Source organism: Sesamum indicum, linkage group LG12 (assembly GCF_026168435.1).
Source record: "Sesamum indicum cultivar Baizhima isolate 11 linkage group LG12, ASM2616843v1, whole genome shotgun sequence".
Lineage (NCBI taxonomy): Eukaryota > Viridiplantae > Streptophyta > Magnoliopsida > Lamiales > Pedaliaceae > Sesamum > Sesamum indicum.
The window spans coordinates 12384966-12397213 of NC_142668.1; the positions used below are offsets into that span (position 1 = coordinate 12384966).

Here is a 12248-nt window from a genome sequence, read left to right on the forward strand (position 1 = left end):
CTCACTTCTGTTCCATTTTATTCTACAACTAACATAATTATTCATCTGGATAATTGATAGGTAGGCCCTTCAATATTGTTTTGGAATCCAAAATGTAATCATTACATTGCATTTGGCGTCCCACTAGCATTTTGTACCATTTATATCTAAACGGTGAGTCGGTATTTAAAATTAAATAAAAATGAAAAATTTGAGCAACATATAAATCTTATTAATGATTATTTTTCCTTAATTTAATGTATTTCTTAAAGTAAAATCCCCAAGACTTTAATCAACATTGATAGTACTTTAGGTAAAAAACTTTAAAAAAAAATTAATCCGTACACACCACATCTAAAGTATTAAATTTTATTAAAATATATAGTACTTTCAACATTCCAACAGCCATTCAACGAAATAAATTTCTTTACCAACTCTGAACTTTTCAATAAAACACGGCATATTCATATTCAAAATTACTTTTAATCACATTATGTATGATCTAATAATTCATAATTAATGTGGATATATATATTTACCTGAACAATATAATACGGGCATTTATATCTTATTTTTTATTTTCAACATACATATAATTATAACAAATAATAATAAATAGAAATAGTGGCATGGTAGTGGCAATATTTCCTCCTCATCCAACAAATCAAAATTATTAATTAAAAAAAATATAAATGAATGGGAGTAGTGGGGAGTAATGGTATGTTTGAGATAATTAAGGAGGGTGAGTCGAGGGTCGGTGAGTGAGGGAAAAGGGTTGAGCTGCTCCTCACATGCTGCTCCATAAGCAAGTGCCGGATCCTGAAACCGCGCCCGTTTGTAACGGTCACATATCATCTCTCTCTCTCTCTCTCTCTCTCTCTCTATATATATATATATATACATATATATCCGTTGAAAAAGCACCCCAATTAAATTAAGTTAAATTGGTAGCATTATGATTAATTAATCCAACGATGCTGCGTTTTGCTTATTTTACTAAAACTCCACCCCCACATGCAAAGCTACTCAGCCTTCAATTAATTAATCCCTTGGGTTTAAGGGAGAGATTAAGTTGTTGCAACACTATTGCTTTAACCTTTAATCACTCCTAATTAATTTATAACTCAATTTAGACAAATAATTTCAAAAGAAATATGAACAGCATCCAATGTACTTATTGGGGTGGGGTTGGGGGAGGGGAGAAAAAGCATCCCATGTGTAATTAAATAAGTTTTCGGCTAAATTGCAATAAGTTTTTTCGAGGTTCGTACTTATTATAAATACTTTATCATTATTTAAAAAATTATAAATATTCTCTAAAATTATAAATTATTAATCAAAATACCAACTTCAAATATTTATATTAAAATAAATTGAAACTCAATAATATTTGCATAAATATAATTTTAAAACAGAGTTAAAATTTTTGAAATTGGTTAGAATATGAAATTATGCATTATTGTTAGGGATATGACATCTGTAGTTTTAAATGAATGAATCCAACACCATATTAGAGAATAATATATATTATCATGATATGGAATTTGTAATCTGTAATCATCCAAAGGAATTAAAAGAGAAAGTATATATATATATATATATATGATGAAGTTTAAAATAAAAATATGGAATTGTAATATGAAGATAATCAAATACTGGATTTTCTTCTGATAATCTAAGAATGAAATTACTTGAGATTAAGAAAGTTATAAGAAAACCCACTAAAATTGTTTAAATTATTACTTACACAACATCACATAATTCATAATTAGAGAAATCATTAGCATTACCTACCATTTCCTTTCATATTTTTGAAAGAATTAATTATGAAAATTAATTTTCTCAGTTCTTATTTATATTAATTTTACTTTTTATTTTTTTTGGTTAAAATAACAAAAAATTTTAAATAATAATATAGTAGAAAAATAGATAGTATAGTATTATGAAGAAAGAAAAAATAAAAATAATTAGTAAAATGATGAGATAAGTATAGACTATAGAGATGAATGGAACTTACGTAGGCATCTGAGGTGCACACGCCACATGTCTCCCGGTCCAACTTCACTATGCCAGCCTACCAACTCTAAAGTTACTACTACCCGATTTTACTGATATATCCTCGTCCTTATCTTGAAATTCCCATCTCCCCCACCTTTATAAAGCACTAGTATTCCTTTTCACTCTCCACGCTCCACACTCTTCCCATTACCGCCCGCACCGCATTTCTGCATTTCTTTCTTTCTAAAACCCTCCTCTGCACCAACACTCGCCGGAAAAAATATTTCTCCAACATTTAATCACCAGGAAAAATGCCGATGATATCTCAAACATCAAGTGCCATCATGTTGTCGTTCAAAGTTCTGCTAATATCCACCAGCGTTTTATCTACGGCGATTATGCTGAAATTTTCTGTTCCAGCAATCACGGATTTCGCTGTTTCTCAAGTTCCTTCTATCTACAACGGCCTCGTTTCTTGGCTCAGGCCGCCCTATTTGTACCTCGTCATCAACTGCATCATCATCACCATCGTTGCTTCCTCCAAGCTCCAGTCAAGGAAGGATGAAGTTTCACTGTCGCCTCCTCTGCAGCCGTTGGTTGTCATGGGTCAGGTCGAGCCGCAACCTGCGGCGCCGCTGCCTGTTAAAAGTATCCCAACGGATTATTCAGAAGCGGAGTACAAATACAACGGCGTCGTGTTGAACGAGTCCAGCGGTTACGATGTGAAGGTGGAGAAAGGATTAGAGTTCGACACGTACGAGCACGTGGATGCGAGTGGAAGTACAAAAAGTGAACCGGTGTTTATTGCTAATGCTGCTGATGGTGGTGTCGCTTTTGCGGAAGACGCGGCGAGCAATAAGGAGAACGAGTATGTTATTGCTAAATCGTCGTGGAATATGGCGGAGAGTAGATATTTAACAGAATATTCTCCGTCAAATGTTAAGCCGCCGGTTTCTGCCAGGTTCGGTAACCGGAGAAACGTTAAAACAAGTCCTGAAGGTATACTTTTCCTTTTCCTTCGTTTTGAAAAACCTTTCCAGTATTTTTAGCATTCATAGTCGCGACCACGGAGAGAGAGAGATTAGGTGTAGTTATTGCGGTAGCGATTCGCCGGAGAAGGAACTAATTTGAAATTCCTCGGCGAGAGAGAGGGTGCGCCGTGATGTGGCAGCTGGCAAAGAATATTACCGTTAGAGGAGTCGTAGCTGGCTGTAATCTGGTGTTTGTCGGTCCACGAATTAAATGCACCCAAACAAATCGAGGCCCACCTATCACCCTTCAACTTAAATTGGCTCAAGTACACGCCATTTGGTGGACCGTCACGCACGCGACCTTTCCAGGACCATGTATACTGAAACTCGGGCGCACGGTCAAAAATCATCAACGTAAAATACCAAAAGAACCCCGGAAAGCGGTGGGGTAGGAAGAAGCCAACAACAAAGTAGACACTTTCCGCGCTCCCCACTCGAAACCCCAAAAGCCCACCCGCCCCGGAATTTGAAACAGATAAGACCCCGCCGCTCCCCCAAGTCTAAAATGACCGTTACCTCTTGATTATCTCATTGCCCCCACGTCTGCCTTTTGGTTTTTTCCTTAAATGGCAAGTGATAATTTCAAATTTTCAATTTTTCCATCTTTATCTTAAACCCTTTGGACAAAACAGGCGACCCATTTCTATATTACCTAATTAGTTAATGTGGAAAAGGTTTATGATTCAAGGGGTAAGTTGTCTTCCTGAAGCAAACATTTTGGTGGTTCGATTTTTTTTAATTTCACATAATTATAGATGTAACTGAAAGGCCCTTTTGCTAGGAGACAACATGAATAATCATTTATTCTATTGGATTGTGATCAGGCAGCAGAACAGTGTTGGGAGTGGCAAAGCCCAAGAGGCACGACACACTGGAGAGCACATGGAAGACGATAACTGAGGGGCGCGCAGTCCCGCTGACCAGACACTTGAAGAAATCCGACACCTGGGAGCGGGACAGCCACCTCCATGGCCACCACCAGCTGCTGGCGAAGACTACTCCGGTGAAGACAATGACAAAAGCAGAAACCTTCAATGATCGGACCAACACTCGGAGCCCATCTTCTGGTGACGGGGGGTCGGGGAAGCTGAAGAGGGAGGCGTCGTTGAGCCAGGATGAGTTGAACAGGAGAGTGGAGGCGTTTATCAAGAAGTTCAATGAGGAGATGAGGCTTCAGCGACAGGAGTCTCTTAACCAGTACATGGAGATGATCAAACGCGGCTCGTAGTCGAGGGACATAGCACGAAATTGGGAGTCGGGACAAATTTTTGGGGAAGTGGGTTGGATGAGAAGATCGGTAATAGGAGTTTTATATATATAAGGTTTGTTGTGAATGTGAATGCACATATATAGAGAAACTCTCTCTTTGAGAAAATGATGGGGGAGTTGGGGGAAATCACTGGAGAGTGGCACAATTAGGATGTTTCTTCATGTTTTACAGCAACACTTCTGTGGCAGTTTTAAATTCATTTCACTTGTTTATTATTATTTTTTGTGTTATCTCCTTTTATGAAGTTGGGCAGAGAAGAGAAACACTCACTTAATATCGTATATTTTTTGAACACCTAACGCGTATATGTTCAATGAATCAAAGATGCATTCTGAATAAGAAATCTAATCCAGGAAAAAGGAGTGGAGCCATGAAACTTATATTCATCCTACAGGCGCAGTTGGTTCTTTCATTTTTCCTTTATAGCTCCTAGCTACAGAAGCACTTGTGCTATTCAAGAATTTAGCAGAAGAATATAATACATGATGTATATATGTTTTTGGTATTCTGCAGTCCCTGAAAGCCCCTGCTTTGCATAGGACAAAGATGTTCAAGAATTTGGAGTTGCTGCTGCTGCTCCGACCGATCAACCTCAAGGAAGGAAGAAAGCAAGCAATATTCTTACATAGCACAAGTTTCCCTTGTGTGCTTGTTTCCAGTGAACTGTAGTTTTATAGCTGCTTACATAGCCATTGTTGCTGGGAAAAGCCTATCCAACAAGGTGTACACACCCCCGCCCAGGAGGAGAGCGCCGCTGAAACAAAACCAAATTCCCATCAGAAACGGAAACACCAAAGAAGACGCCTAAGGACTGATAGTAAACGGCAACAGTAAGTGTGCAGATGTCCTTTCCAAACTCCGACACAGCGACTAAAAGTGGTTGAGGGAGTCATCTACTGATCTACAACCCTTGGACGAAGGAAATTAAATGATCCTAAGAAAAAATAAAAGGAAAAAAGAAGGCAGCTGTGTTTACGAGAATTTGGAAATTATTACCTCATTGGGTTGATCCATGCTGAAAACTTGCGGAACGAAAGAAGGCTCTGCAGATACCCATTGCTTTAAAGTAAGTATTAGATGCTAAAAATAGGTATAACAACAGAGGACAACAAATTGTTGTATATAAACCATACCTGCAATGCCCCGGCAAAGGAGGCGGCAAGAAGAAGAGGAGCAACATAACCAGTCGTGTATGTCAACAGGAGGCTGCCTCCTATCACTGGATCCTGTAATAGGAAATCAAATAAGTCATTTTGTTTCACTTCAATGGTTTGCAAATTCAAATTCAAGTCGGATGGGGCAAATTACAATTGAAAATAAAAATACATTTTGAATTTTTCCCAATTCCTTCTAAAACTTTTGTTTTGAACTTGTGTGTAGTTGTGAAAGAATAAATAATCTGCAACCTGAGAATTGAAGATTAAAGATCAAGAATGTAAATGACATTTACTTTAGTTTTTCTATCACAAAAACTAAGAAAAATGCTTTAAATAAATCAGATTAGTACCCTGGTTGAGGCCACGTATCCAAGTAAGGTAGCAAGCACTGGAGTACTGCAAGGAGACGCAGCTAATGCAAATGTGAGTCCAGCCAGATATGCTTGAACGCCTGATAATTCGCAAGGACAGGAAATTAACAGCATAATTAAGACGGCTATATCTTGTGAATGACCAACTGTAAGATTAAAGCGCTCATTACTTGAAGGAAAATTAGCAGCAGCAGCACGAGGATCAAAGTTATCAAAAAATGAGGGGAGCTGTAACTCGATTACCTGCACAATTGAACGACACGTAAAAGACTCTAACTAAGTATACAACCTCATCGGAGATGGCTAAAATATATCTAAGTGAGAAGGATGGGGTGTGCTAGGATTTCGAAGAAAATAATGTGATAAATGGAGAAGATAAACAATCTCTTGTAAAGGTCTGAAGTCAATAATAGGCAAGAAAACTTATAGTTGAATGATGAAAAGGGTAAATACTAGTATTACGAAAAGCACGTTTTGGAAGGTCACAAATAGATGTTGGTTAAATTAAGTCCCAACATAAAACTACAAAGGAATTTAGTGATTAAAAATGAGAATCCCAGGATCACCACTACCCTAGCTCATCACTGAAGAGTTGTAGCACAAATAATATCTAAAATACCTGCAAAAGATTCAATCCCATGACAACAGCTAAACTGGAAGCAGCTATAGGTAGCCCCTGCCCTATCTGACCATATGCCTTTCCAGCGAATGAGGCCCCGACACCAAGCAGTGCTAATGTAGTCGCCAGCCCCATTGCAAATGAAATCGAATTTCCAATAACCTGCCCAGCAGAAACTCCAAGAGTATAACCAATTCAGCTCATAGTACTGCCAATCCGGAGTCCACATAAAATTGATACATCTTTGTTGCTAAAAATAAATGTCCGGTAGATGAGCACACTTTTTTATGCCTATGTATTTGCATGAGATCTTAAAACCAGAAACTTTTCCAGCTAAAACTCCAACCTCCTGTGCACTCAATCAACCAGCATCATTTTATGATTCCCTCTAACAATTTACCAAAATGGGATTGTTGACAAACAATGCATCTTTAGTTTAAGCCTATGGTTTGGGAAGTGCCCGAGGATCCAAATATAGGAAAAAGACAAATTTCCCTATGGAAAAGATCGTAAAGAAAAGCACCATACCTCTGTTTTGCTTTTTCCAGAGCCAAATGCCCCTAAATACCAGAAAACACAGAAAGAGTAAGACATAAAGAGAGAGTATACAATAAAAGGAGATGAGAATCATTGTGCTAAAGTTCATACCGATGTAACCAAGAGTAAGTGGCAAAACACTAAGTGTACAAGGCGAAAGGCTAGTTACCAGCCCGGCACCAAAAATGACGGATAAACTGCACATACACTTGTGTGAAATACACGGAGCAAGAACAGCTCACAAGAGTAGCTATAAACTTAACCTAAAGCAGAACATATTTGAAAGGATATAAACCTAGTAAAACTGAGAGCTGACAACTGGTCCTGCACTGCCACATTAGCTTGTTGAGTAGCTGAATATAAGATGCCTGCAAGCCAATCTCCCGTGCTCCCATCAGCAAGTGTATACAGAGAACCTGTTGTTTCCTGCCCACAAAGAGAAACAGGTACATGCAACTAGGTGATAGACTATAGCAAGCAAGGGATGTTTAACAAGAAGATACGCATATGACATATCAAATAATTTTGCCAATTTGATGTCTTTCCATGTTAAATATTAAAACCCTACATCCTAACAATAATTACACGCAGGCAATTACAGAAACCCTTGAGCCGCCAAAAAGGAGCGGCTTTTTGGCAGCTCCATTCTAAGTTCAGTTCCAAGAATATTATGGTCTTGCCCCATATTTGAGTCGACTGCAATTAACATGATCTTTCAATTTTTTCAGAGCAAACACAAGAGAAATGTTCCTCAGAAAACTTTTAAGTCCAAATACAAGGGAAGTGTTCTGTGGAGAACCTCCACAAAGATGCAACCATATGCTCAAATATCACAAAACCGAGAACTTGAAGATGCGAGCCCAAAAAAATGTTAAGATATACACTTAAATTAAAGTAACATGAAAATTGGAAATAAAAAGTGTTCAGAACTTTGAATTCAATTTTCAATATCAGTTCAAATAAAAGTAGACCATATTCCCCATCCCTTCCCAGTTCTCTCCCTAGGAATATTATAGACATCTACGATTCGGATTGAAATGAACAGTTTTACATAGTGCCCCATTATATTACAGATTTGAAGGCCAAATTCTAAATCACCTATTGAAAGAATAAAGATCTGCCCATCTAGATAAAATGAATAAATTCTCACCGTCATATTCTCCATGGTTAGAGCATTTGCCATTGGCGTTGTAACCAAACCGGCAACTGAAAATTAGAAAAGGGATATCATTTAATATAGTAAATACAAAAACATAGAAAACCGGGGCATCCACAATTGCAGCAAATGCAAATCAAATATAAGATACTACACAAACAAAAGTACTAACAAAACCAGACAACAACAATAGGCAAGAAAGTATCCAAAATGTAAAACTATTCAATTTTCGACAGCCCTAACGAAGATTTCATCATTATCAAAATAAAATAAAAGAATTAAAAGGAACCCATATCCTAAGTCAATCGTGCAAGTAAAAAAATGTTTCACAAGAAAATAAAAGACGAGTATTCTATACCTGCAGCAGAGTTTATGAAAGCACTAGCAAGATCAAGTTTGCTACTCTTGGACGGCAACTTATCAACATTCTGTCCATTAACAGGCTCAAGCTTGAGGAATCGTGGTTGCTCCTTGTCATAATTACCTTATCAAAAGAACAGAAAACCAAAGAATTCCACTGGCATTAGAAATGGATAAGAAAATTATATACTTATATATATATATATATATATCTAGAAAAGAAGGGCTTTTCCTGGATTACGCAACTCACCATAGACTGCAGAGGGTAGACGTCTAGAACTCGAACTTGGGATTTGACGGCAGCAGCTAAAATTGCTGCTGCAACTGTTTATTAAGGCCAACTTCATTGGCAATCTCAGTAAGAGAGGAAATATATTGATATCGCTACTACTGAAGAGAGGGCAGAGGACATGAAAGAATGCGTTTTAAGAGAGGAGTGAGACAGTTATACTTTATAAGATATTTTTAACGTTCATTTTCTTTGTTTTGTATTGGCAGGTCAAAGGTTCCACGGATTCGTGAAAGCGTGGGCTCAAATCTCGCGACACACTTTCGTAAGGAAATGGTTAATGCCACGTGGACATATGGATTTTTCTCGACCCTGTTATCTGGCTTCTACTATGCTGCAGCTTCTTTTTTTGTGCATACGTAAGTTATAATCATTGCATAAGTTATGTGATACCTGAACCAATTAACCGAAACTTATAATAAACTCCGAGATCAAAGAAATTTGCAAACCTTTAAATGCATTTTCTTTCTATCCTCATCCATGTGCATTGTCCATTGAGCAAAAGAAAAGAAAGACGGCGGTTTCCAAAGAAAGATCATGAAGTCACTCAACTCAAGATGCACCTTTTGCAGCAGTAGTAGAGCTGAATTCTACCGATAAGAGTCTCTCTATGGCAAATTTGAAAAATTCAGAAGACTCTATACAATACTCCAGCAATCAACCACTATGAAGAACTATATTCCCTTGAGCTTTCAGGTGCAGTTATGCTTCGAGCTGTACAGACTCATCTGACCGGACAATTTACAGCCATGGCAACCCAATGAAGAGTTAACATCCATATCCTTCATATCTATATTTGAAACTTAAAAGCCGGCAATGAAACTGAATTACCACTAAACTTTTGAAACTATTATAACCAGTTACCAACAAACAACAAGAAATATTGCACAGACTATACTCAAGGCTTCTCCATGAGTAAGATTCATTACACAAGATAATTAATCATAAAGATTCTTGGCGAATTTACTTCTCAACGTCTTGCCTTCACTTTTTGAAATTTTCTCCACTGACTTCTCACTTTGAGATATAGCTTTAGCTACTGCCTTCATCTTCCGCACATTCTTTGATCTCTTCATCGGTCTTCCCTTTTTCATCTTCCTGCATCAGCAAGAACTCAAATTGTTGGATATTTCAAAGCAAGCATCACAGAGATTCCTACTGTAAGGTTTCTCTTTCAAGTAAATCTACGGTAGTAACATTGAATTAATTGCAAATCCGATGCAAAATCATGCGGGGAAGTTCAGAAATTAATCACCTCAGTTTAGTAACAAACTACAAGAAATGCAGAGATTCATCTTGAATTCAATGTAAACAATGTCCAAAAACCAATATCCATGCTTATATAGGCCCCTTAAGAAAGCTAAAAAGTAAAAAATTTATATTAGATATCAGTTGAACCAAATTACAAAAGTTACAAACAGAATGCACCACCACATACATTGACAAAATTGTTTTCCAATAAGGCAAAAGAAAAATTCATAACCCATTTAGGACTCAACTTATATTAAGCAAAACTAGATTACAAAAATTTAATATAAATGATTCATAGCCCCATCTGTAAAATAATCATAATTTGAACTCGAAGAATGCTATTAACAAGATTCACACACCCAACTTAAAGCCAATCATCCTCAAATCCATGAGGTGAGTGGCCACTGGCCAAGCTGGTCAGAAATCAAACCACCAATTTCTGCCAATTTCAGGAAATTCTCATGACCTAAAATTCTTGTTTATATATATATATATATATATATATATATATTCGTGTGAGTTCTTCAACACGTATGCAACTACTTAATCTCAGCTGTTAAATATTGTAATTTGTTTGTTTAACTTAATAGCAGGTAGAAAGTCATACAAATAGCAATAATTTTACACAGCAATCGCCCAACCTACCAATTGCTCAAGCAAAATTACAACAAAACAACAGAACTCAATTAAAAGAACAACCCAAAGCAAAATTTCAGCTTACCTCAGGGATCCACCAGCAGAACCACTAGAAGCTATAGTCTCAGACGTGTCCATGGCTGAGAATTTTAAATTTCACAGAGAAGAGTAACTTTCAACTTCTTGTTCCTGCTAAAGTGAATACGACAACTGAGACAGAAGAAAGAAATAGAAAGCAGAGTTGGAACCTTGAGACTCGTCCCCAACCGAATGATCGGCGACGGAGACGTCGATCGCCATTTCTCTCGAACCGTTTTTCTTCTTGTTGTTTCTATTTTTCGCCATTGTCGATTTCCAGAGGTTTGCAGAGTATTGCGGTTTTCCTCGAGTTCCCACAGAAGCTTAAAACCCTAGGCCAAGAAATTGTTGTTACCGTGCTAAAAAAAATAGAAAAGGAAATAAATTTCCGGGTCTTCATCTGGATATCCATTGGGCTCAAAGCAAGTAATTGGGTTCTTGGGCTGATGTCTTAGACCGACGCTAAATTAAAAACGTGTCTCTGATGTAAATTCTTGAAAAATTAGCACGATTTAACATTTAAGAAACTGACACGATAATTTATTTATTTTTTTTCATATTTTGTCATCTATATTATACTCATTTTTATAATTTGATATTTAAAATTTTTTTATGTCAATCCTACCATTTTAATTTTGTGAAATTTGAATTTTACCATATATGACTATTTTTTGCTAATCTTTTGCCCAAAAAAAATAACATGTGCATATATGTCCACATCACGTAACCTTGAATACCAAATATGCATTGCATGTGTGGTTTTTATTGACAAAAAATTTGGTGAAAAAATAGTCGTAAATGACAAAGTGCAAAATTTCGTAAAGTTGAAATAGTAAGTTGACAGAAAAAAAAATTTAAATTTAAAAGTGTAAAAATTATCATAGTTCGGAATCTATTACTATACTCTTTTACCAAAAAAAAAAGATATACTAAAATGACTTATTTCCTATATTTGTCTTATAAATATTTGTAGATCAATAGTGTCAACCACAATCAAATAAATTAATATAATATAAATAATTGACCACAATTAATCAAATATGATTATAATATTTGCTATGGCTGTCTTGTATCTATAATTTACATATGCATTAGTATTATTCTGCTTCAATCATTAAATTATTTATCCTTTGATTGAGATCTATACAATTTACCTTTTAATTTGATAAATTAAATTAAAATGTGGTACTAGATTTATTAGTAGCCAAACCTAAGGACCGTGTCCACTATCAGTGCAGTGACGTTACATTATTAGCATAATTTAAGGATAGACATGATCATGAGCTGTAACATGTGCGTCCGTACTTCAATTTCAATACCACGCGCACATCCACTTGCCATTACTTAGGCTTTTCTTATTATTAATTAATACGACATTTTGTACTTTTAAACATGTAGGTGGTGTTTATTAATTTTTTAGAGATAATTGCACTTCCCTCTCTTGAAATTTAATGTGGTTACACATAGATCTCCCATGTGATTTGAAAAATTATATTTAGCACTTATAAATTTTGTT

The 12248-nt window shown here is 36.4% G+C and overlaps 3 protein-coding genes across 3 annotated transcripts; 1 reads left to right on the top strand and 2 right to left on the bottom strand.

Moving 5' to 3' along the window:
• The first annotated feature begins 2151 nt into the window (after positions 1-2151).
• LOC105174768 (uncharacterized) lies at positions 2152-4496 on the top strand. The gene is made up of 2 exons (XM_011096955.3): positions 2152-2976; positions 3833-4496. The coding sequence occupies exons 1-2, from the start codon at positions 2289-2291 to the stop codon at positions 4234-4236; spliced, it is 1092 nt and encodes a 363-aa protein (XP_011095257.1). The 5' UTR covers positions 2152-2288; the 3' UTR covers positions 4237-4496.
• A 91-nt stretch (positions 4497-4587) lies between these two features.
• On the bottom strand, positions 4588-8925 carry CCDA (cytochrome c biogenesis protein family). The gene is made up of 12 exons (XM_011096957.3): positions 8729-8925; positions 8477-8602; positions 8113-8168; positions 7258-7388; positions 7074-7159; positions 6954-6985; positions 6426-6587; positions 5977-6049; positions 5786-5886; positions 5412-5504; positions 5275-5321; positions 4588-5032 (listed from the first exon to the last, which is right to left on the bottom strand). Exons 1-12 carry the CDS (start codon positions 8823-8825, stop codon positions 4960-4962), a joined length of 1077 nt encoding a protein of 358 aa, XP_011095259.1. The 5' UTR covers positions 8826-8925; the 3' UTR covers positions 4588-4959.
• A 659-nt stretch (positions 8926-9584) lies between these two features.
• Positions 9585-11096, bottom strand: LOC105174770 (uncharacterized). Its single transcript, XM_011096958.3, has 3 exons — positions 10903-11096; positions 10740-10794; positions 9585-9865 (listed from the first exon to the last, which is right to left on the bottom strand). Exons 1-3 carry the CDS (start codon positions 10997-10999, stop codon positions 9706-9708), a joined length of 312 nt encoding a protein of 103 aa, XP_011095260.1. The 5' UTR covers positions 11000-11096; the 3' UTR covers positions 9585-9705.
• Positions 11097-12248: the final 1152 nt, after the last annotated feature.

Excerpts from the sequence above, each read along its gene's own strand:
- LOC105174768 (XM_011096955.3), top strand. The coding sequence starts at position 2,289 with ATGCCGATGATATCTCAAACATCAAGTGCCATCATGTTGTCGTTCAAA. Across the intron at positions 2,977-3,832 it reads CGTTAAAACAAGTCCTGAAG|GCAGCAGAACAGTGTTGGGA; the intron begins GTATACTTTTCC and ends GATTGTGATCAG.
- CCDA (XM_011096957.3), bottom strand. The coding sequence starts at position 8,825 with ATGAAGTTGGCCTTAATAAACAGTTGCAGCAGCAATTTTAGCTGCTGC. Across the intron at positions 6,050-6,425 it reads TGGGATTGAATCTTTTGCAG|GTAATCGAGTTACAGCTCCC; the intron begins GTATTTTAGATA and ends TCAATTGTGCAG. Across the intron at positions 5,505-5,785 it reads GATACGTGGCCTCAACCAGG|GATCCAGTGATAGGAGGCAG; the intron begins GTACTAATCTGA and ends TTCCTATTACAG.
- LOC105174770 (XM_011096958.3), bottom strand. The coding sequence starts at position 10,999 with ATGGCGAAAAATAGAAACAACAAGAAGAAAAACGGTTCGAGAGAAATG. Across the intron at positions 10,795-10,902 it reads GGTTGGGGACGAGTCTCAAG|CCATGGACACGTCTGAGACT; the intron begins GTTCCAACTCTG and ends TAAAATTCTCAG. Across the intron at positions 9,866-10,739 it reads TCTGCTGGTGGATCCCTGAG|GAAGATGAAAAAGGGAAGAC; the intron begins GTAAGCTGAAAT and ends TTGCTGATGCAG.